Source organism: Bufo gargarizans, chromosome 11 (genome assembly GCF_014858855.1).
Source record: "Bufo gargarizans isolate SCDJY-AF-19 chromosome 11, ASM1485885v1, whole genome shotgun sequence".
Lineage (NCBI taxonomy): Eukaryota > Metazoa > Chordata > Amphibia > Anura > Bufonidae > Bufo > Bufo gargarizans.
Window position 1 is genome coordinate 38,414,080 of NC_058090.1, and position 25,504 is coordinate 38,439,583.

The following is a 25,504-nucleotide window of genomic DNA, read 5'->3' on the forward strand; positions in this document are numbered from 1 at the left end:
TTTCAGCTGTGGATTACTATAGACGTGACGCATGTACAAACCCGTGCCATAACATCTTGTAAATAGTGACGCCCACCTAATCATACGGATTAAATGCATGCAGTCACATCAGCACTGGATTCTCCTCCAGCAGCACTGTGCACCATGTCGTCCTTGGCTTATGCCATTGCTCCAGCTGCCTCCTATAAATCTGAATTAACTATACTTATCCCATTAAGGGGGGAAAAAAGTTTGAGCTGTTACAGCTGCCATTCCTGTATTCATGATGGCCTGTAGTGTTGGTTGCGCTTGAGCGCGCTAATGGCAGAGGCGAGCAGCTGGCCCCTCTCCAGGCTTCGATGGTAGAGAAGACGCACTGTACTGCGCGGTTGTCATGTTGTCAGGGCTGCTTAATCTTTATGGTGTCTGAGAAGATTGACCTGCACTGGGTTCCAGCTGGAGCGCTTCGAAATGTCAGGTTATAGGAGTGCGGTGTAATGAGATGTCATCCTGTGTTAGACCAGATGTACTTCTACACTGCTGGAAATCCCAGCTACATGGTTTGTGTGGTTCGCCTTCCCCGGACTTTACTAGTTCTTTTGATATATAATGAGCAGATTTACGAAGACTACTGTACCTGCCATCTGTACAGAGTTGGCTAGATCTCTAAACACTGGGAATATGTTCAGTACATGAAAGGAAGTCCTATACTGATCGCAGCAGAGTTACTCTTCTCTTATATCTTATGGTTTGTTTTATTCCAGCTTCCTCCAGAATAAGGATCCATGTGGTGCTCGAACATTGTCTCTCGCCTCTAGCACTGCGGTGCAGAAGGCCAATGATGTCCTGCAGGATCTGAGTGCTTTAAAGCAGGAGATGCAAATTATGATGAAGGTGAGAATGCGCGGGCATAGTCTAATCTGTTATTATTTGGTTTGGTATTACTTTGTTTTTTTATTGTTTGTCTCTTCTAAAGGCCGGATTTACTTTATTGTTTTGTTTTCTGTTCTACTGATCCATCAGAAGAATAGAAAAAAAAATGGATGTCCACAATCCTATAGGCTTCAGGCCTGACAGCTCTCCTTTATGGCCACCAATATGCCTTTTTATAGTAGTCATTAAAGGGATATTTCAGGGTTTTCCGAGATTTTAATATACCTCAGGATAGGTCATCAGTATCTGATCGACGGGGGTCCGACACCCAGGACCCGCGCCAATCAGCTGTTTGAGAAGGCACCAGCCTCCTTGCCCTTACCAAGCACAGCACCATACATTTGATAGTGGCTGTGCTTGGTACTATGCTCAGCCCCATTCACTTCTATAGAGCTGAGCTGCACCCAGTCCACGTGACACATGAACGTGTCGTCACTCGGCCTAAAGAAACAAGGCCACCACACTACTGCAACAAGGCCACGGCACTACTGCAAGCAACAGTGCCTTCTCGCACAGCTGATCTGCGGGGGTGTCGGGTGTTGGTCCCCCACCAATCAGATACTGATGACCTATCCAGAGGATAGGTCATCGACGGGGCATCCGACAGCTCTACCCCCAGCGATCAGCTGTTTCAAAGTTGCTCCAGTGCCAGAACTACACCGCTCTATACATTGTGAAGAGTGTGCAGCTGGTATCACTGTTCACAAGGAAGTGAATGGAATCAGCGCTACAATAATGGATGGAGCTGTGCTGTAGTCCCCCCGACGCTTTTCCTCTGTCAGTCGGAGGATAGGCCATCACTGTTAAAATCCTGGAATACCTTTTTAAAGTGCCTGATTGTACACTGGTGTAAAAACTGTAGGATAAGTGCTGCACAGGCGTTCCTTTGCCACCGTAGAGCGGGTACTCGACTGTAAAAGGACCACCTAGAGCTTTGATTTCAGTTACTAAACCATAAGTGACCATGGCATGATTAAATATGTACCCCCGATAAGCACGGTGAAGACAGCAGTGGACCCACGAAGCCAGAACCGAGCAGGGGGCAAATGTAATTCCCTTCACAAGTCTGGCGGGGTGGAGGTGTTATTTTAAGAACATGTCAGTGTTGGATAACCCCTTTAAGACCAAAACTGTTGTGTCATTAGTGGGTTTATAAGATCCAGACTTTGATTTCACTATAATTGCATAATTTTACAAATGTGTAATTTTTTTCCTTTAAGGATGCAAAGCAGTGGAAATCTCAAGAAGCTGAACTGAAGGTGTGTTCCTCCCGTGGCTATGTTTTTAGTAGGGATAACCATTCTAAAGGTTGCTCGCACACGAGAGTAAAATCGGTAGAATGCATCCAATTCATCAGGACTAGCCAACTACCTCCTGTGTATGGGGGTGTGCCCACTCTCCCCGACTGATCATGTTGACGGAATGAAGGATCAGACATGTGGATTTCAATGTCTGATTCTTTTGTTCTCAGGGCACATAAGTCGCCCCCAGAGCGGTCAGTGGCTTACTGCCCTCTCCGAGCTGAGCATGCATGTATATGAGGTGGAGACAGGAAGAATAGCAGTCAGGCCAGTGAGCGTTTGACCGACCACTATCGAAGGAGCATATGGGCACCTTAAAAACGTGGTCTGGTGGATTATTACTGTTTTGTTTTTCCCAAAAAATGAAACTAACAATTTTATCTTTAGCCCAAGGAGAAGCCAGCATTTCTCTCCACTTGTCTATCTAAATCCCCTGTCTCCTGGAGAAGAGCTGTGAATCCCCCAAAGTCCATGTTTGAGGACGCTGAACGCATCTTAAGAGAAGTACAGAATAATAAGAAAATACTTGAAGACAATTTAGAAGCCATTGCCCGAGCCAATGATTGGGCCCGCAGAGATGCCTTCATCAGTGCCCTGGCTACAGCAGACAGGTAACATTCCTATTGGACATTTGCTGATCTTGTCTTTCTGTAATAGTAAGTGAGCCAACAGGACATCTGGTGTCGGGGAAGAGTCAGGCCTCTAAAGACATTAGATGGTCTGCCAGTCCTGCCAAATCAATAGGTTTCACTGACATACATGTAAAGTGTGTGACCTGCTTTCCAGATAGTGTTCAACATCATTTGTATCATTGTACTGATGAATGCTACAGTTGTTGAAGTTATATATTTAAAGGGGGTTATATGCCACCAATGTCAGATAGGTGCGGGTCCCACCTATGAGACCTGCTCCTATCTCCAGGACAGGACCCCAATACTGAATGGGTTCAGCTATTTCTGGCAGTCCCATAGAGGTTAATGGTTCAGTGGCCACTTGTGCACTGTGCTCTTTCTATTCCTTTCTAAGGGACTTAAGAAAGTAGCCGACTGCCCTCACTCGCTATTTTTGGAATTTTCACAGAAATGAATGGAGAGCACGCCGCGCATGCACAATGCGCTCTCCTTCACTTTCGGGGGCCCATTCTGGAGATAGGTGCAGGTCCTAGAGGTAGGACCTGTCTGATATTGGTTGCATGCCACCAATGTCTGAGGAGATAAAACCCCTTTAACACATTGTAGATCCTTTCCATTGCTTCAAAGAGCTTTTAACATTTGTCACCTAAAGATGCAGGAACGGGGGAGTGTCACGGGAATGTCTGTTTGTCACACAAGACCTTCCACTAATTGCCGAGTGACACTCTTTTTGACACACACAACGTGACTATCTCTTTGGCATATAATATCAGAACCGTGGTCATGGTTGGGACATGCATGACATTTGTATAGTTTATTGAATTTTTTGTTTTTTCCTCAGTAATGAAGCAGAGAAAGTTCGAATTCAACAGACTGTAGATTCATGGATTACTGTAATCTCCTCTGAAATTCGGGCAAGTCATCCTTTCATAATTTAAAAATTTCTACATTTCTTTTGGCTTGAGTACCACAAATAACTTTTGAAAGACTGGAAATAACCGATTGAAAGACTGGAATCCATTAGATTTATGGAGATTCCTCTTGAAAGTATTTCTTGACATCTAATTGCTATGGTCATCTTAAAGGGGTTGTCTCTTCTTAGACACTGGTGACATATCTCTAGTAAGAACCAAGGTAGGATCCGCACTCCTCTTCAGAATGCGACCCCCTGAAGTGAGCGGAGAGCAGCCATGCATGTGCGGCCTTCCTTCACTCACTTCTATGGGACTGCCAAAAATAGGCTAGCACTGGCTTGGCTATTTCCGGCAGTCCCATAGCAGTGAATGGAGCAGTTAGCTGCACTTGCGCGGCGGGCTCACCATTAATTTCTATGGAAGTTCCTAATATAGCTGAGCACACTCACATGACTATTTTCGGAACTCCTATAGAAGTAAATTGAGAGCATGTCCCACATGCGCGGTGCACACTACTTTCAGGGGCCTGTTTTAGAGATAGGCATGGGTCTCAGAGGTAGGACCTGCACCTACCTGACTTTGATGGACACAACCCCTTTATTTATTTATTGTATATTGGGGGAATGGTCAGACAGTGAAAAGCAAGAAGGACACAGATCTTGTATCATGGGAATAGAAGACCCGTCGCCACTCCCGACATGTGTTTTTATTTTCGTAAATACTTGTATTCCTCATGAAATAACAATTCTGGAACATTTTTTCTTATCACTCTGCATTGTGACTTTCCTCAGTTATTCCTCTTAAGTGTTTCTGATTAAAGTGAATGCTGGCCTTTACCATCCTCCTTGTCAATGGCGTGTGTCAAACCTTAGGTACTGTCAGAACTAGTTGGATATTGCCAGATTGTCTAGAGAAACCCCCTGATTGGTAACGCCCAGCTGTGAGTTTATTCATACTTTTCCAGGAGGAATAACTCCAGAATTGTTATTTAATGAAGAATACAGGATTTTTCTTGAAAAGGAGTCCATAATGGATGTCCATTCTAAGGACTGTGATTGGTAACCAGTGATGGCCAGTTCGCAGTGTTCGCCAGTGAACACATGTGGGCTGCCATCTTTAGTTAAGGTAGACTCACCCGTCCGGCGATGCACAGGTAAACCCTTATCTGTGTCGGGAGCCGGTCTGAAATCAAATGCAGGCAGTTCCGAGAACAGCCACCGGGGGCCTTCATCGGGCTGTTCTCGGAACTGCCTGCTCCCGGTGACTGCATTTGATTTTAGACCGGCTCCCGGCACAGGTAAGGGCTTTCCTGTGCATCGCTCTGGACGGGTGAGTCTACCTTACTAAAGATGGCAGCCCGAATGTGTTCGCTGGCGAACACTGCGAACTGACCATCACTGTTGGCAGAAAACAGAAGAAAAGAGCTTAGAGTACCAATAATTAGAAAAATATATACGCTTTTATTAAATTCATGATAAAAAACACACATATAGTGAATGCCAAGGACAGGGTAAGGGAGCAGGGGAAGAGAAAATCACTGTTGGTAACCACGTATAGAGCCCTCAGGTAACAACCCTGGACTCGTGGATATCCGATGTCACTCCCATACAGATCAATGCCATGGGGCACCATACTAATGTGACACTGGCATGGAATATCATTCACGGTGCTTTGTTTTTCCCCAGAGAACTGATTTGATTGCCCTGTAATATGTAGAAGGACTATGTGATGGACAATTATTATTTTATTGTCAGCATTTTTAACATGTTTTTTTTTTTTCCCCCCCAGGATGAATTGGCAACAGATGATTTAAGAAAAAAGAAATCGGATGAGAGCTGTAAAGAGTCTGCAGTAAGGAGAAACACAGGAAGCACTAAAGACATAAAAGATAATAGATGGCGGGACATCAAAGCTCCAGCGAGCAGTGCGATGAGAAGTACAAAGCCTTCATCTGGGGTCTCGGCCAAACTTCAATGTAAGAAAAGTGGAGAGAAGATCGCAGGGCAGAGCAACCGAGACTTGCCAAAGAAAGATGGAGGTTCAAAGGTGAGATCCAGCGGGACTTGACTAGTGAGAGGCTTCTTCTTCTGCACACAGCTGTGTGCTCCTCACCTATATTCTCTGCTGGGTTTCCCAGCGGTTCTTAGTCAAGTATTTATCTTTTATTCATAAGGGAAATTACAAAAGCATTTTCTGTACATTTATCCTAAAGTACAAAGAACGTGTAGAGTATAAGAAATTTCGTCTTGGAGGCCACCTTCAAAGGTAAAATCTAGACTTGAGTCACACTAAGTACTGCAAGAAAAAAAAATGTGTCCATTGCAGTGACAGTCCTTTTCAAGGGGTTGTCCGCTTTTGCTATATTGATGACCTATCCTCCTAGCTCATTAATATCAGTTCATCGGGGTCCGACTGCCGGTACCCCCGCCGGTCAGCTTTTTGAAGAGAATGCAGCGCTCGTACAACTCGCTCCTATTTACAAGCACTGATCGGCTAGAGTACCGGCAGTTGGGCCCCTGACGAACTATTAATAATGACCTATCCTGTGAATAGGTCATCAATATACCAAAAGCAGTCAACCCCTTTAATTATTGCTTTTGTAATCTACTATCTGTTCTAAAATGCTCTAGTTGTGAGAGATTCCCTTTAAAGGGATTCTGTCATCAGATTTGTGCCCTATAAGCTAAACATATGGCCATGTCGGTGCTAATAACATGAATCCTAAACTGCCCTTATTAAACCTACTTGTGGCTCTATTAGCCCAAAAAACAGGTTTTTATAAGCTGTCACTCACCTACCTAAGGTGCCCAAGGAGTTTTACGTTAATCCAGGGTGCCCGCCCGGACCCCTCGCCGTCTGGTGCCCAGCGCCGCCTCCTCAATCCACCCGTCCCTCTGCCAGATCCGGCACCTGCGCACTAGGCTCAGCCTGATGCGCCGCAGACTCCTGGCAGCGGCTTCGTTGAGCGAAGTGCGCATGCGCCGGCCTGATGCGCACTTCGCTCAACGAAGCCGCTGCTAGGAGTCCGCGGCGCATCAGGCTGAACCTAGTGCGCAGGTGCCGGATCTGGCAGAGGGACGGGTGGATTGAGGAGGCGGCGCTGAGGTGAGGAAGGCGGCGCTGGGCACCAGACGGCGAGGGGTGCAGGCGGGCACCCTGGATTAACGTAAAACCCCTTGGGCACCTTAGGTAGGTGAGTGACAGCTTATAAAAACCATTTTTTTGGGCTAATAGAGCCACAAGCAGGTTTAATAAGGGCAGTTTAGGATTCATGTTATTAGCACCGACATGGCCATATGTTTAGCTTATAGGGCACAAATCTGATGACAGAATCCCTTTAAAGAGGACCTTTCATTCTGCGCTCAGTATGCTAATAATGAACATCGGAGCAATGAGGAGGAGACAGTCTTTCTCTGTGGGTGTCTCCTTCTCCCCTGGCTGTAGCGCTGTCCAATCGCAGCGCAGAGCGTCATGCGAAGGAAACCGCCCACAGAGAAAGACCGTGTCTCCTCTCCGTTGCTCCAATGCTCATTATTAGTATACTGAGCGCGACATTTGCAATTGTCACGCTCAGGCTACTTTCACACTAGCGTTCGGCTGTCCGCTTGTGAGCTCCGTTTGAAGGGGCTCACAAGCGGACCCGAACGCTTCCGTCCAGCCCTAATGCATTCTGAGTGGACGCGGATCCGCTCAGAATGCATCAGTCTGGCGGCGTTCAGCCTCCGCTCCGCTCAGCAGGCGGACACCTGAACGCTGCGTGCAGCGTTCGGGTGTCCGCCTGGCCGTGCGGAGGCGTGCGTATCCGTCCAGACTTACCCGGTACGTCAATGGGGACGGATCCGTTTGAAGATGACACACTATGGCTCAATCTTCAAACGGATCCGTCCACCATTGACTTTCAATGTAAAAGTCTGGACGGATCCGCTCAGGCTACTTTCACACTTAGAAAATTTTATACAATATAATGCAGACGGATCCGTTCTGAACGGAGACACCGTCTGCATTATATGAGCTGATCCGTTCAGAACGGATCCGCTCTGAACGCTAGTGTGAAAGTAGCCTCAGTTGGACAGCGCTACAGCCAGGGGAGAAGGAGACGCCCACAGAGAAAGACTGTGTCTCCTCCTCATTGCTCCGATGTTCATTATTAGCATAGTGAGCGCAAAATTTGCGGGGGGCCATAACGGGGCGCTGGAGCGCTATTTTAAAAAAACAGGCAGGGTGGCAGCACAGCGGGGGATACACCGAAGGTACAGATATTTATCTCACTTACTACAAACCAATGAAAGGTCCTCTTTAACTTAATTATAATGGTGCCCCCTAGTGTTTTAACTGTATGGTAACGTGCATGCCCACCCACTGAGGTGGTTGCGCATACTCAGTTCTGTCCTTCAACTGTCACCAGCTGTATCTGCTGTTCAGAAGCAGTGACTGTTACAGGGAGAGAGCTGCAGCAGAAAGGACACCCCCATGTGAAGGGATGAGAACACACTACTGAGCTGTCATCTTAAAAAAATCTAGCAGAGCAATTGTAGCAATGACTGAGGTCAGCTCTGGACCCATGTGACCAGTAGGTACCCAGGAGGTGAAGCTTCGATGTGATGTTCTCTCAGCATTGTGATGCATCACAGCCCGCCCCTCTTGCCTTGAGTGACAGCTATAGCATCCAATCAGGAGACCCCTACAGCCGTCACTCAGAGCAGAGGGGAGTAGCTGTGAACGAGCTCTTCACAATGAAGCCCAACCTCCTGGCCACCTGCAGGAGCACAACCCTGCCGAATAGAAGTTCATATTCACACTACTCCTGATAATAAAAGCTCCACAAAAGGTATGTTTATCCTGCTCTCCCTAGCCCCTACTCTGCGCTGTCAGCAATTTAGCATGGTCAAAACTGCTGCTGACAGATTACCTTTAAGTAAATTTAGTTTGATTGGAGGACATCTTGGAAGTCTTAGGATAAATGTACAGAGTCTTATTGCGGTCAAAATTGTATGCAAACAGATTATGGATGGCGGTGAGAAACTGATCTAGTTTCTATTACCGACGTGCTGTATATCACTCTAACTGGATAGTTCTCTTTTATAGGGAAGGCCCTCAATACTTCGATTTTTTTTTTATATAATATTATGTTTTTGTTTGACTATGTGAGTATTATTTTTCTGCTACTGTACGATTTTACAAAAAAATTATAAATTAAAACACATTGAAGCAGTGAGAGGGGCCGCCGGTTGGGGAACTCAGCAACTGTTTAAGCTTTCGATAGAAGTGTCTCCTCCACTTAAGGATCCTGCCCGACTGGAAAATGCATTAGAGTCTGGTAAATGTTTCCCCGGTGGGACACAGAAGCCATCCATCTTCGCTAATCCATCCAACACTTCCATACAGACGCCCCCCTCCATGCTCAAGATGTTGACATAGTGTCAGCTTGTGGAGGACTACCGCAGGTAGCCACTAAATCAATGTCAGCTGTTTACACCGCCAGATATTCAGGGGACCAGCGTGTCATCAATAGAGGCTTTGCACAATTCACACTGCTAAGAACATGGCCACCTGGAAGGGAATAGGTCGCTTGTGCTGGAGGTGACCACTGTGGATTGCATTTAATAGCCCGACATGCTTTGCACTCCTTCGAGTGAGGCCTCATGCACACGACCGTTTAGTTTTTTGCAGTCTGCAAACCGTGGATCCGCAAAAAACGAAAGCAGCCTGTGTGCCTTCCGCAGTTTAACGGAACGGGCGGCCTTCAATATAAATGCCTATTCTTGTCCGCAAAGCGAGGTGAGGTGGTTGCACATGCTCACTTTAAATTTTCAGCTGCCAACAGCCATATCTTATGTTAGAAGCCACAGCAGAGAGCGTACATCCCCTGAGCTGTGATAGGGAGAGAACTGCAGCAGAATGGACACGCCCTCTGAGCTGTGATAGGGAGAGAACTGCAGCAGAAAAGACACTCCCTTTGAGCTGTCATCCTGATGAGAATGTAGCAGTACAATTGGAGCAATGAATGGGGGAGATCTCTGGACCCATGTGAGGTACAGGTCTGGTTCTAGCTTTGTTAGAAAGAGACGGTCATGCACTGATAAATATATATCAATCATGGGCTTCATGGCACAGGACGACAGAACAGCAGATTCTCAGGAGGGAATCGTTCTTTCCCTTCAATCGCCTGCTCGTCAGCGGAGGAGGCCGCTGCATTTGCATGCAGAGATCTTCTGCACAGTCTGAGGAGGAGCGATCGCTAATGCCATTGCCATACAGCCTTTTTCACATGTTTCTATTGAGTTTAATGTCTGTATTAGCACCACAGAAGCATGGTCTGCGATTACGGATCCCTTGTGCACACTGTAGTCTGTGGGTCTGTGAAAACGGACACAACACAAATGCCATCCGTGTTCTGTCAGTGAATAGGAGATGGGCTGAAAACTAATTATCAGCCTAGCAGTATCAGTGGAATGTAGATGACCCATGGAGGGCAAAAAACGGACACATGGACCAAACACGGATCTTCACCATCTGGTCAGAGATATCATCACTCACACATACAGGTGAAAGAGGCCTAAGGGCTCCCTTGACCCAGCTGACCATCTAAGGCTACTTTCGCACTCGCGTTTTGGCTTTCTGTTTGTGAGATCCGTTCAGGGCTCTCCCAGGCGGTCCAAAACGGATCAATTTTGCCCTAATGCATTCTGAATGGAAAAGGATCCGTTCAGAATGCATCAGTTTGCCTCCGATCAGTCTCCATTCCACTCTGGAGGCGGACACCAAAACGCTTCTTGCAGCATATTGCTGTCCACTTGACGAAACTGAGCCAAACGGATCCATCCTGGCACACAATGTAAGTCAATGGGGACGGATCCGTTTTCTATGACACAATCTGCCACAATAGAAAACTGATCCGTCCTCCTTTGACTTTGAATGCAGTTCATGACGGATCCTGTCTTGGCTATGTTACAGATAATACAAACTGATCCGTTCATGACGGATGCATGCGGTTGTACTATTGTAATGGATCCGTTTTTGCAGATCCATGATGGATCCGCCCAACTAGCCTAATGTGTATTGGATCCTCAGCCTGTGTTAGCCTATATCAGGGGAAAAACCAGGATCGGGCATGTTGCATTTCAACATACCCAATCCTTTGTTCTTATGGAAGATAAGCCGTGTCTGAGAGGTGTCTAGCAGCAGCTTACTACTGCGTTTGTATTGGGGAGTCTGGAGAGAGAGCCACCATGACCGTTGTTAAAGGGGTGTTCCCATCATGGCCCTTCATGGCCAGCTCTGGCCAGGTGTTAATACCTGAGTGGCTGGCTCTCCACTGTTTCCGGAACTCCTATCCGTTACGGAAGCGGTATAGCTTGCTGTGCTGTTTTGCTTAGCCGCCATTTGCTGCAATGAGAATTACAGAAACGGAGGAGCTCCGACCGCTTGGCCATTTCCGTAACTCCGCCTACACCTGGCCAGTGCTTACTCTTAGTATTCCCATGTCTGGCATGAAGGCAGAGATGGGGATAACCCTTTAACTACAGTCCCCCCTCCCAAACTGCTATGGTTAATAACAGGGTGCAATATACTGTACTTAGTACATACTGTACTATAGACCTTAGGGCCCTTTAATGGACACTTGTCAGCAGGGTCGTTTATGGTCCAGGTAGCTTTGTATAGTGAATTTTATATAAACCAATCCCAATATAATATAGGACCTGCTGATGGGTGGGCAGAGAAACGCCAGTCATTTCCTGAGGTGGGTGATGGCTATTTCTTAATAAATTACTGACTTTCTGCTTGTTTTGTCATCATTGCTGCACTTTGAGCATTTCCAGTCCATCCTCTAGGGATCTTACTGGGATTCGTGCCATCTTTAGTGAGAATATTGCTCCAATAATACAAATGGAGGAATGTGCAACGTTCCAGCAATGAATGCGAGCGCAGTCTTTCTGAGTGTCGGCATGGTTCTTCAGGTTTCTTCACGTCAACCACCAGACCAACCGAGACTCCCATCATCCTAGCATCCTCATTTGAAGTAACCCTTTAATTGCCCACACCATGCCTACAATGTTGGTTGTAGGCCGTCTATAGACTTTGGGGGTCATTTATTATTAGATAAACCCCCAATTTTTGGCATTTATCAGTCACAGATTCGGGTACAAAGGGGATTTGCGGCCGAATCAGCGACTTTTTCCCGCTTGCGCAATGCCTAAAAAAGGCGGCGGGCCGGCCAGCCCGTCTAGTTTATCATTTTCTATGCCTGTTTTAAGAGTTGAAAATGATCTAAATCTACACCAGCAAGGGAGCTGGATTTAGACAGGCGCGTCCACCGTCAGCACAGGGGTTATTAAGACTGGCGTCTAAAACGCCGGTCTTAATAAATAACCCCATAGGTTTCTAGAGCATAGTACATTGTGAACATGTCGGTGTCAGATACCGGTATAGCAGTGACTTGTAGATGTACTCACGATTATGTCGTTTTTCCGTAGGTTTTACCATATTGTACGTTCAGTAGGTAGGATACTTTTAAATAGGACCTTTCATGGGTCCAGACATTATAAACTAAGTAGCACGTTATGTAGGGATCAGGGATCTAACTGCGCTTACTATTTTCTCTGTGCACCGCTCCATTCGCCTGCTGCGTCCCCTATAGAATTCTACCGCCCTGTATGCTAATGTTAGCATCGGAACAAGGGGGAGGAGACTGCCTTGTTTCTCAGTGGGCGTCCCCTTCTCCCTGGCTGTAGCGCGGTCCAGTCGCAGCAGAGAAAGTGATATATATATTTTTTTTTTTTATTTCTCCCTGGTGGTGACGCTCTCCGCTGCGATTGGACCGCACTATAGCCAGGGAGAAGGAGACGCCCACTGAGAAACAGGGCAGTCTCCTCCTCCTTGTTCTGATGCTAACATTTAGCATACAGGGCGGGAGAATTCCACGGGGGCCACAGCGGGCGAACGGAGCGGCGCCCAGAAAAAATAGTAAGTGCAGTTAGATACCTGGACTATGCCCTACATAACATGCTACTTAGTTTATAATGTCTGGACCCAGGAAAGGCCCTCTTTAATATTGAGTCCATCTTCTTGCGCAGGTGCCTCAGAAGGTCAACGCATCCTCTGTGATGGATGAAGAAATGCTAAACCGTGTTTATGGGACACCCGTCTATCAAGGACACCGCGGGACTCTTAAAAAGGGTCCATATCTTCGGTTTAGCTCTCCCCCTCCCAAAACCAAACCGCAGAGGCCTAAAGTTGTGGAGACTGTGAGGGGTAAGTGACTTTAAATGGTCAATCAACTTTCAAAAAAACTTTTGATGTGTTTTTAAGGCATCAGCACTGCCGCAAATGAGATGACAGGATGCCAATGTCTTATATTATAGCCATGCCCCCACCTGGCCAACCTGGAGTGTATGCCTATCAGGCTGTGCCCTCCTTCCCAGATCTTTCTCTGGGGTCTTTATTTTCATCATGTGATGTCTACTACTTTTGACAATGTGTGAAGTTCTCTGGTTTGCACTTTGCAGGTGTCAAGGTGAAGTCTGCTAAGATACAGACCAGCTCCTCTGAAATGGAGAGAGACGTCGTCAAATCCCGATCTCCTGACTTTTCTGTACCAAAGAATTGCGAGCCTCAGTATGTATTTATCCCGTCACGAGAGACCTATGCATTAGATACGCCAGTGGAGGGACGCCTCATCCCAATGGCGATACCACTAGGTAAGAGATTGTCAGGATCAGTGGACCATAGGTCAGGCCACAGCTTTCATGTGGTTTGCAATAGCTGGAATCTATTAATGTTCATTTATAGATTTTTTTTTTTTTTTTTCTTGCATTTCCACAAGTTTAATTTACCCAACGATAGTCATGCCTAATTGGATCTGCAGAATTTTTGAGAACGGTTTCTCTAAGGCCCCTGAGGGGAAGCGAGATGAAGAATGATTCTCTCTGGGATTAGAGAAACAATTGGCATTGAAAATCCATATTGTACATGAGATCTACGGCTGCATTCATATATTTCTGAACTTGGGTAACTGTAGTTGACCTGTCACATCACCATATGGATTCTGACAGCACTTTCATCTTGGAAAGATCTTCAAAGAGCCGAATGCTCCCAGAATGGTTGCACCTTGGAGCAATCCCTCTGCATGAGTCCTCAGCATGGACATCAGACGCAAGACACCCCAGCAGATCCCTCAGTGTTTATATAGCTGGACTCTTCCATCTTCATTCATCCAGGAAGGATTATGGCTCATCGTTGGTTTTATTGTCTTTTTTTTTTTTTTTTCTTTTTGAAATATCATTTCAATCTGTTGTGATTTTAAAGGGATTATCTGATATCACAAACAGCCCCCCCCATGTGTCGGGCCCCTCAGAGGTAATATACTTACCCCGCTCCCTGCGGCGCTCCTGGTCCCTGCACCACCGCTGCTGCTTCTCCTGTACACGGATTGAAAACATCCGGTGTAGGGGGGAGCAGGCAATGGGAGGCGGGGATGGGGACGAACCTTCCTAGCATCGCGGGTGACGCTGGGGAGGCTCGTCCCCTTGCCTGCCTGCTATTGGCTGCTCCCCCCATCGGATGTTTTCATTCGTGTACAGGGAGAAGCAGCAGCGGCGGTGCAGGGACCAGAAACGCCGCAGGGAGTGGGGTAAGTATATTCCCTTTGAGGGGCCCGACACATGGGGAGGCTGTTTGTGATATCGGATAACCCGTTTAAGAAGTGTTTTTAACAAATCTTAAAGCGGTTGTGCACCTTGAGGGTGGGGGGAATATTGGCAAACTCCCCATCTTGGGTAGACCTGCAAAGAGAAGCAATACTTACCTGCTTCCTGACACTGGCTCCGCTCTCCTCTCCCCGACCTTAGCTGCTCCGCTACGCTCCCATGATGCAAACTTACATTTTGATGCCGCTGCAGCCAATCCCTGGCGGTAGCGGTGGCTTGCTCCTCTTTCATCACGTGACCATTCGACATGACGCAAGGAAATTAGGTCACCGTATGCAGCCATCGATTGGCAGCAGCAACATCAAAAAGTGAGTTTACATCTTGGGAGCGCAGCAGAGCAGCCAACCCGGGGAGGGAAGGAGCAGTTACCTAGCGCTGGGAAGCAGGTAAGTATGCTTTTCTTCAGGTCTGCCCAAGAAGGGAGGGGTTGCCACACATGCCCTTGCCCACCTTCCATCATATTTGGCGATGCTGCCACAGCTACAGCTAAAGGAAGTATTCTTTCTATAATAACCTTATCAGGGATTTTGCTGGAGGCAGAGTTTTGCTTTAAAGTGGTTTTCTAGACTTTTTGAAAATCCTGGAGTTTTGAGACCCTGTGGAGGAAAGACTGTTTCCTCTCTGATTCCCCGTCACCCCCGATACAGCTGTCTCTGCTTCGCTCGGACTTGCTGCGGGGTCTTCCTCTCTGGTCCTACCTGTATCTGCCTGTGTTCTCAGTCCTCTTGTTTGGATGCATTACGCAGTTGAAAGACTCGGGAACACAGCTCTTCGGGACCTGAGCGGATCAAACGCAGCGGGGATGGCGGCATCGCGGACGCTTCAGACTACCCCCCGAATAAAACGTAGCCTTTAATAAACATGCATTAAAAAGTAACCCCCCCATCAACGTGAGGACAGTAATATACATATACACAATAACAAATGGGCAATAAATATTAGGGCTTTTGTTTAGGTATAGCTTGAATCCCTAGATGGAAACTTTCCCTAATTCTACCCCTATGCTGTCGGCCCTTCCTACAAACGGAATGGCCGTCCTGACAGGGGCGATCCCGTATTCAGGAACCTCCTGTATGCCCCTGGAAGACGCTAAAAGGGAGGCGGTGGTGGTGGTGTGACCTAGAGCAAGTTTATTTGATGGCCTAATCTAAATGCCAAAAACAATAATTATGGATACAAACATTATATACTGATAAAAATGTCGGATGCTGTTTCCACTCACAATGATTAGCAACTCATTACAGATTGGTCTCATTCAATATCCCAATATTCTAGTCCAGTAGGACCAACGCGTTTCGCCCTGTAGAGTTTAAGGGCTCATCAGGGGACCATGAAAAAATCACTGTCACTAGTGCTGCCCTCAAGCAGTGGTAACACAGACGCAACAGGGGGTAAGTACAGAGGGAACGATTTTACCTCCACAGGATCTGAAGACTCCTGGATTTTCACAAAAGCCAGAGGAACCCCTTTAAAGGGGGGTTCCAGAACTTTATTGATACTGAAGATAGTTCATTAGTACTTTAAGTTATTTAAAACCCCTTTAAATTGAATGTCCATCCTTTATTCTAAATAGGTTCAAAATATTGTACTGGGAAAATTTCTGAATATATCTTTAAAACTGTTCATTTTTCTGATACAAAGCTCTAAATCCCCTGTCTAGCAAGCTGTCCTATAAGCATCTTATAATTCTGCATGGTGACGTTCCTCTGTCATTCCCCCTGAAAATGTATGCATAAATTGATAGCTGGCTCTGGAGCAATTTATGCCTACAAGTGGCTGGAGCAGGAGCTTCCCTGCTATGTCCCATCTGCAGTATTACAGAAAGCTTGAAGGGGTTGTGTCACCTCAGCAAGTAGCATTTATCATGTAGAGAAAGTTAATACAAGACACTTACTAATGTATCGCGATTGTCCATATTGCTTCCTTTGCTGGCTGGATTCATTTTTCCATCACATTATACACTGCTTATTTCCATGGTTATGACCACCCTGCAATCCATCAGAGGTGGACGTGCTTGCACACTGTAGGGAAAAAGTGCCGGCTTCACTGGTGGCGGGACCATGGGAGGAGCGCACATAGGCTAGTGCTTTTTTCTATAGTGCGCAAACACGACCACCACTGATGGATTGCAGGGTGGTCATAACCATGGAAACGAACAGTGGAAAATGAATCCAGCCAGCAAAGGAGGCAATATGGACAATCACAATACATTAGTAAGTGGCTTGTATTAACTTTCTCCACATGATAAATGCTGTTTGCTGAAGTGAGACAACCCCTTTAAGCCCCGCCCCCTGGGTCAGTCTCTAGCCGGAGATTAACCTCTTTGTTCTCTGTAGGATTTCTACAACACTTTATCAGTCTGCAGCAAGTTTATTTTATGTTTGCATTTAGCATTCTTTTCTACGTTTAGTGCTCCTTAAAATGTATTGGTTTGGCAGCTGTGTGACTTGATAAACTATTATTATCTAGCCTTTTTTATGCATTTGCATCACTGTAAGGTCTATAGCTTGCAATATCCTTCCTGCCACTAGAGGTCACTTTCACATGAATTTGTATTTGCATACATGTAACTGCAGATGATTCAATATGTCTTCCTCCATATTCTTGTCATATTTCTATAATCAAATGATTTCAGTGTGATGTCCTGCTTACGGCTGATTTTGATATTGACCCATCAGTGTCTCCTAGTAGCACCACTGCAATGAAAACTGTTTAAAGGGGTATTCCCATCTCAGACATTGATGGCATATGGTCAGATAAGTGTTGGTACCACGTGTGGAACTCCCATAGCGGTGAATGGTGGGTGACCCCTTCAATTTGGTAGGCCCCGTTATGGAGATAGGTGCGGGTCCCACCTCTGGGACCAGCTCCTATCTGACATTGATGGCGCATCCTACCAATATGAGATGGAAATACCCCTTTAACTACTCGTTGTCAGCTCCTCATTTATTCTGCTGTACTGTCTGTGTCTCACATGCTGTATCTTGGTTTCAGGGAGACCACGATTTGGTAGGACTTCTCCTCTTCCATCTTCTGTAATTCTTGCCCCTCATCAGCCTGTGGTGAATGTTTCTATTCCACCAATGCCAGCAAAGCCTAAGGCAGAAGTTGTGAAACCCAACATCGCTGTGGTAGAGATGAGGTCCGAGAGAAAGGATCCCCCACAGCTTAGTGTGCAGGTACTTGTTAGGTTCCCCTTTTTGTCTTTCTCATTTGCAGCTTTTTGTAGCAGACCTGTTTTTCTCATCCGTATCATTGGGGGACACAGGTTTGACCATGGGTATAGCTGCTGTCACTAGGAGGTGGACACTAAGCACAAAAGTGTGAGCTCCTCCCTTCCTACAGGGACTAAGCTAAAACGGTTTTAGCTTAGTGTCCGTAGGAGCAGACCTCCCTGCTTTTGCAGGTCTGCTGTTTTTTTTTTTTCTTGCCCCCGGAGATGCTATCCACTCTCCAGCTTCAGATTCTTCCCTTGTTGCGGCCCCGTCCTCTCCGTATTCGGCTCTGCATGAGGGTTCTGGGTCACATGGTCTCTGCCTTCGAGGCAGTGCTCTATGCTCAGTTCCACACCAGGACTCTTCAGCAAGACATCCTAAGGCCCCTTTCACACGGGCGAGTATTCCGCGCGGATGCGATGCGTGAGTTGAACGCATTGCACCCGCACTGAATCCCGACCCATTCATTTCTATGGGGCTGTTCACATGAGCGGTGATTTTCACGCATCACTTGTGCGTTGCGTGAAAATCGCAGCATGCTCTATATGCTGCGTTTTTCACGTAACACAGGCCCCATAGAAGTGAATGGGGTTGCGTGAAAATCGCAAGCATCCGCAAGCAAGTGCGGATGCGGTGCGATTTTCACGCACGGTTGCTAGAAGACGATCGGGATGGAGACCCGTTCATTATTGTTTTCCCTTATAACATGGTTATAAGGGAAAATAGCATTCTGAATACAGAATGTATAGTACAATAGCGCTGGAGGGGCCGACATTTCCTTCTGCCTTCATCTTAGCTGTGTGCAGTAACAGGACCTGTGGTGACGTCACTCTGGTCATCACATGGTCCATCACATGATCCATCACCGTGGTAAAAGATCATGTGATGGATCATGTGATGACCGGAGTGCGGCCATTGATTTCTGGTGTGGCTCATCTCTCCTAAAAACAAAAGGATTGGGCTTTGAAATTCAACACATGTGAAAGGGGTTGTGCAAGAATTGGGGGGGGGGGGGGAATGGATACTCTACTTGGCTGGACCTGTAAAGGGAAGCTTACTTATTTGCTGGCTCCCCACTCCTTCTCCTCCCCCCGGTCTGTGATGCTCTGCTGGGCTCCCTCACTTTGAATATCCGTTTTGACATTGCCGCAGCCAATCACTGGCCACAGTGGTGACCGGATCCCCTTACGTCATGACAAATGGTCACATGACGCAAGGGATCTGGTCTCCGCCACAGCCAGTGATTGGCTGTAGCAATGTCAAACCGGATGTTTTCAGCAAGGGAGCCCAGCGGAGCAGCCCAGGTCTGGAAGAGAAGGAATGAGGATCCCTATCTGAGAAACAGGTAAGTAACAGCTCCGGCCAAGTGTATGTGTGTGGAGGGATTGCCCAAAAAAACTAATTGTTGCAGCACAAGTCCTTTAACCTGACATAATCTGTCCTGGCATGATTTCCGTCTTTTTAACAACATTATGCTATTTTGTATTAATCTAAAACCTAGTATACACTTTGTTATGTAATAGTTTCGAGGGGTTTCTCCAGATAATTTAAAAATGGGAAGGGTGGAGTGAACGGCCATTAAATAACACTCATAAGACTCATCGGTCACCTGATACATCTGCTGTACACCGCTGTTGTTGGCAATTGACCTCAGAGGTCACGTGGGTAGTTTGAGACGTGACTATTGCAGCATAGACCAGCGGGAGCTGCAGTGTTGAAACGGCCTGGGATTTACACCCCACTTGACATCATTTTTGATTATCTCTGAAAACCGCTCCATCCACCCCGGACTAATGATCCATGTTACAGAGTTAACGCCTCTAATACCCTTATGTTCCAGGTTCTACCTTGTGTTGATATAGACAGCATTGCCAGTGACAGCCCATCAACGAGCCATAGGACCCCAAGCCCAGATCCACCACCTCGTACACCCAGCCCTGTGAAAACTGAGATTCAGGTAGGAAGTGCTAAAAATGTTCACTGACTTCTCCAAACCAGTACTTATTCTGTAAGGTGGATTCATACATCCATGTGTCAGCTATGTTATCCGTCTGTATTAGGGGCCATTCACGTGCCCGTATTGCGGCCTGCAAACTATGCGGTTGCGGAACCATTGACTTTAATGGGTTTGCGATCCGCAAGATACTGAAACAGGTAGGACATGTGCTGTCTTTTCCGGAATGGAGGCACAGATCGGAAGTGCTCAGAAGCACTTCCGTGGGCTTTCGGGTCTTAGCCTCCGCACCGCAAAAGATAGGACGTCCTATCTTTTGCTGTATTTCGCGGCTCACGGACCCATTCAAGTCAATGGGTTTGCCCACGGCTGGGCACAGAGCACTTACATTTGTGTGAATGTATCCTTACTTAGATATTTAATGGCCCAACCACAGGTTTAACCGACTGATCTATGATGTTTTGAGTTGGGGGCCATTAACCCACAGTCGGGCCATATCGCATCCGAGTATTATGGACAGAGGACACTGCTGGTACATGGACTTGTGAATCCAGCGTTATAGGGATAGTCCAGGATCTTTGTTAATGATTGCCTATCCTTGGGATAGGCCATCAATATCTGATCGTCAGGGGTGCAACATCCTTCTGATTGATTAGCTGTTCTGCAGTAGCTCCGGTGCCAGGGTTACAATGCTATGTCCATTGTGTAATGAGACGATCCGATATCGATTGCCTATTCCCGCAGTATAGGCCATCGATATCAAAATCCTGGAATACCCCTTTAATCTCTCTTTATAACTAAGGAAACAATGCAGATGCCAGGATTCCTCATACAGATATCGGTTCTGATCTGGGGTGGTGTTTGGGAAGTCTTGTAAAATTTGCCTTTGAAAAATATATGCCAGATTGGTCTAAGAATTTGCAACAGGAGTCGGAGGCTGAAACTGATATAACTGCAGCGCTTGTACATTGTAAAGCAGCTGTGCTTGGTATTGTACCTCTGTTCCATTCACTTGATTGGGATTGAGCGGCACACAAATGCTGAGGAAGAGGCTGCAGGGCTTACCCGAGCGCCGTGGCCCCTTCCATAGTTGATTAGTGGGGGTACCAGAAGTTGAACCCCCACTAATCAGATATATTGATGACCTTTCCCAAGGACAGCAATACAATATTTAATTCGCAGAAAACCCTTTTAAAGGGGTTGTCTGACTTCAGTTATTTGGGGCATATCGCTAGGACTGTGCATGTGCGGCCGCTGTCCATTCATTTCTGTGGGAACGCCAAAAACAGTCGGCTATTTTCAGGAAGTCCCATTGAAATGAATGGGAAGCACACTGCACAAACGCAGCCACTGCTCCATTCACTTCTATGGGGCTGACGGAAATAGCCGAGACAATGCTCAACTATTTTTGGCGCTCCCATATGAATGAATGGAGGGGGCAGTGCATGCGCGATGCGCCCTCCTATACTTTGTGGGCTCCGTTCTAAAGACAGGTGTAGTTCTCAGGTGAGACAACCCCTTTAATGTTTACTACATAAACATGGATTCTTATTGCAAGAGTGTGTGAATATCATGTCATAGGTAACACAGGGCATCTCTCACATCATGTTTACAAGGATATTTCCACCTCACACTGATGACTTATGGCTAGGATACAGCACCACTTGAGATGGAATGCCCCTTTAATAGGTGAACAGCACAAAAGGGTGACTAGCTTTTCAAAGTGCAAAGCCAGTTTAGCATATGAAGGAAGAGCCTTAAATGTACAGTGCATTCGGGAAGTCTTCAGACTCTTTCACTTCTTTCAAATTTTTTTACATTGCGGCCAAGTTTTCTCTCATTAGTCTGCACCCAATACCCCATAATAAAGAAAGTGGAAACACTTTTTAGAAATCTTTGGCAAATTTATTAAAAAGGAAAAACTAAAAATTTGCATCATCATAAGTACACTTGCAATTTATCTCCGGGGCCTTGTATTTCTCTTCATCTTTGAGATGTTTCGACAGCTTGATTGGAGTCACCTGTGGTAAATTCAGTTTATTGGTCATGATTTGGAAAGACACAGCCCTGTCTATATAAGGTCTCACAGCTGCCTGTAGAGCTCAGAGACAGGATTGTGTGGAGGCACAGATCGGGAGAAGGATATAACAAATATCTACTGCACTGAAAGTTCCCAAGAGCATTGTGGCCTCCATAATACTTAAATGGAAGAAGTTTGGAACAGCCAGGACTCTTCCTGGCCGCCCCTCCCAAGAACCCAATGGTCACTCTGGCTCCAAAGATCCTGTGTGCAGATGGGAGAAACTTCCAGAAGGTCAACCATCACTGTAGCACCCAGTCAGTCTGGGCTTTATGGCAGAGTGGCCAGAATGAAGTCTCTCCTCAGTAAAAGACACGTAAAAGCACCTAAAGGACTCTGATGAAACCAAGATCGGACTTTTTGGCCTCAATTCTAAGCGTCATATCTGGAGGAAACCAGGGCCTGCTCATTAGCTGCCCAATACCAACCCTACAGTGAAGCATGGTGGTGGCAGCATCGTGCTGTGGGGGTGTTTTTCAGCGGCTGGGACAGGGAGACTGGTCAGGTCTGAGGGAAAGCTGAAAGGAGCAAAGTACAGAGATATTCTTAATGAAAACCTGATGCAGAGTGCTCTGAACCTCGGACTGGGCCGAATGTTCTCCATCTGACAAGACAATGACCCTAAGCACACAGCCAAGACAACACAGGAGCGGCTTAGGGACAACTCTGAGAATGTCCTTGAGTGGCCCAGCCAGAGCCCTGACCTGAACCCAATCAAACATCTCTAGAGAGACCTGAAAATGGCCGTCCACCAACGGTCCCCATCCAACCTTACAGAGCTTGAGAGGGTCTGCAGAGCAGAATGGCAGAAAATCCCTAAATCCTGATGTGCAAACCTTGTGGCCTCATACCCAAGAAGACCGGAGGCTGTAATCACTGCCAAACTAAGCCCTGAGTAAAGCGCCTGAATACTTAGGTCCGTGCAAGATTTTATTTTTTTATTTATTTAAATAAATTAGCAAAGATTTAGAATTATTTTTTTTACTTTCTCATTATGGGGCATTGAATGGTGAGGAAAAACTAGAATTTTGTATTTATTTTAGCACAAGGCCGCAACATAACAAAATGTTTAAAAAAAAAAAAGTGAACGGGTCTGAAGACTTTCTGAATGTATTTTATTTCCAGCGACATATCGTTCGTCTTCTGTACTGTGTGCGTGCTACTGGTGTATACTGTGAAAACTGAGGGGTTAATACCTATGGGCTCCCATTACAAGCAGCAGAGATAAATAATTCATAATTTAATTACTCCTCAAACACAACAAACGCCCCGTCTGCGAGCACTCCCTGCCTCTAAAGGTAATTTATTCGTTCTTCATTTGGCTTTGGCAACTTTTCAGTAATGTCACCAAACCTTCCATGCGTCTGAGTAATGGAAAACATCTGTGCGAATTGTGATAAAACGCGCCGTTTCCATAACATTAGACAACAGATTAAATTACCGAGCGAGCGAGGGTGCAGTTGATTAAAACTCGGGCAGGGCGGGAGGCAGCGCGGCAGTTCCTTGCTTGGATAAATAAGGAACACGTTTCCTTTAAGTATTGGCTGTACGTAGATGGCTTTATTTTGTGTCCTCGCTAAATAATTTTGACTGTTTGCAACAGAATTGCACGTTTTATGCAGCTGAGCCATCGTGCCCAGTTCTCGGGGTTAATACATGTACTATGGGTCTGTAGCGTTCTCTACAAAAGCAGTAGCTGACTCTCTTTTTTACAGATGTTTTTGTCTTCAGTTTCATGTTACTTCCTTTGTCTTAAGCTGGCCGGCAGCTATCGGCCCCGGCTTATTAACATGCATGTCTTGCTCAGCCAAATGTGCACATGATTTTAGTAGAGGGGGATAAGCAGCTGCCAGACACTTCGGACTCCACTGATCTCTGGGGAAAACAAAGACTCGTACAAGAAAAAAAAAAAAGGCAAATGTCTGATATTGTCGAGCAGTCGCCATAAACCTTAAAGGGGTTGTCCAGTTCCAGAACAACGGACATCCTGGCAGATCTTGCGCTGCTGCACATGGCCGGGCTCTAGTGACCTGGCTTCAGCGTTGATGTAACGTAAGCAAAATGCTGACCTCATTGGTGCATTAAAAAGGCCAGTGATTGGCTGCAGTTGTAGATGCAACATCACCACTGCAGCCAGGTAAATAGCGTTCGTCTGGTAAAAATGGTGTTGCAACACGGAGCCTGTCGTTATTGCAGGCTGACTCTGAGGGTTGTCCAGTTTTCTCCTGAAACTAGACAACCCCTTCAAAGAGGCCGTTCACCCCTGGCAACCTTTTCTGCAGGCGCCCGTCTCCATCGCTACCCTGCCGCTCTACGCGTTTCCTCACATCAACATCCGCTTTAATGTTTGCAGCTAGTCACTGGCAGCAACTGTGATGTGCCACCCATGCATTAGGTCACGGTCATGTGGCGCATGACTGACATGTCAGCGTTTGACCCTTGTCAAAGTGGATGTTGATATGGGGAGACTCGGGACCTGACAAGCCGGCAGGGGAGCGATGGGGCTGGAACGTAGTGGTGGGGATCAGATAAATATGATTACCCATACCCCCTTAATAGTTACCTCCACAGCCCCCACCCCCTTAACAGTGACCACTACAGCGCCCCACCCCCTTAACAGTGACCTTCACAGCGCCCCACCCCCTTAACAGTGACCTTCACAGTGCCCCACCCCCTTAAGTTACCTCCACAGTGTCCTGCCTCTTTAACAGTGACTTCCACAGCACCCCGCCCCCTTAACAGTAACCTCTACTGCTGCTCGTCCCCTTAAGGGCTCATGCACACAAAGGTATTTTCTTTCCGTGTCCGTTCCGTTTTTTGGGTTTTTTTTTTTGCGGACCGTATACGAAACCATTCATTTCAATGGGTCCACCCAAAAATTTTTTAAGTGCATTCCGTTTCCGTATGTCCGTATTTCCGTTCCGCCAATTTTTTTTACATGTCCTATTATTGTCTGCATTACGGACAAGGATAGGACTGTTTTATTAGGGGCCAGCTGTTCCGTTCCGCAAAATACGGAATACACACGGACATCATCCGTATTTTTTGCGGATACGTTTTTTGGGGACCGCAAAATACATACGGTCGTGTACATGAGGCCTAACAGTGACCTCCACAGCGCCCTGCTCCTTAACAGAGAAGAATAATGGCTTCATTGTTATGGAAACCTGGTGTAACTGTGTGTATGTTAGTGAGGCGAAGCCTGAAGGACCTTCAAGCCTCTATTGGCTATTAAAGGTCATGTGACCGTGTGTATGTCAGAATATGAGAGAAGGCGCTGCGAGCTTCTATTAGTTAGAGTCGTGTGATGTCATTTTTTTTTTTTTTGAGAATATCTCAAGAACACTACGTCCTAGAGAGCTGAGACCTTTATGTACCTATACGCCAGATTTGGTATCCAACGGTTCAGGTGTTTGGATGCCTATAGAGGACGGACATGTTTATAATATAAATGTTCACAGAGGTTGGTGACATGTTTGGCCCAATTTGGACGACCATTAGCCTTTTTTACACAAGCTATTAATCCATGATCCTCCAGCAGGTCGATGGTTGGCTTATTCACATCGGCCGGATCAATAACCATGTGTATGGCCGACATTAAAGTGGACTTGTCACCACTACAGGTCTTTTTAATACAACAATTCTGGAGCATCTTTTCTTATAATTTGTGCTGTTCCTCTGTTATTCCTTCTAGAAATTTGAGAACAAAGCAATACTTGGGTGTTCCAGTGCCTTTGGCAAAGGGGTGCGTCTACCCATGGCTGCGCTGATTGGAAGGTGTCAGACCGTG

The 25,504-nt window shown here is 46.4% G+C and overlaps 1 protein-coding gene across 1 annotated transcript in view; it reads left to right on the forward strand.

Annotated features, from left to right (window-relative positions):
- KIAA0586 (KIAA0586 ortholog) overlaps positions 1 to 25,504 on the forward strand; it is a 120,455-nt gene that overhangs the window by 31,517 nt on the left and 63,434 nt on the right. The window contains exons 10-18 of the mRNA XM_044271849.1: positions 744 to 873; positions 2,133 to 2,171; positions 2,601 to 2,824; positions 3,687 to 3,759; positions 5,548 to 5,805; positions 12,834 to 13,011; positions 13,266 to 13,457; positions 17,460 to 17,644; positions 19,521 to 19,637. Of these exons, the coding sequence (XP_044127784.1) occupies positions 744 to 873; positions 2,133 to 2,171; positions 2,601 to 2,824; positions 3,687 to 3,759; positions 5,548 to 5,805; positions 12,834 to 13,011; positions 13,266 to 13,457; positions 17,460 to 17,644; positions 19,521 to 19,637 (1,396 nt within the window). The remainder of the gene's footprint in view (positions 1 to 743; positions 874 to 2,132; positions 2,172 to 2,600; positions 2,825 to 3,686; positions 3,760 to 5,547; positions 5,806 to 12,833; positions 13,012 to 13,265; positions 13,458 to 17,459; positions 17,645 to 19,520; positions 19,638 to 25,504) is intronic.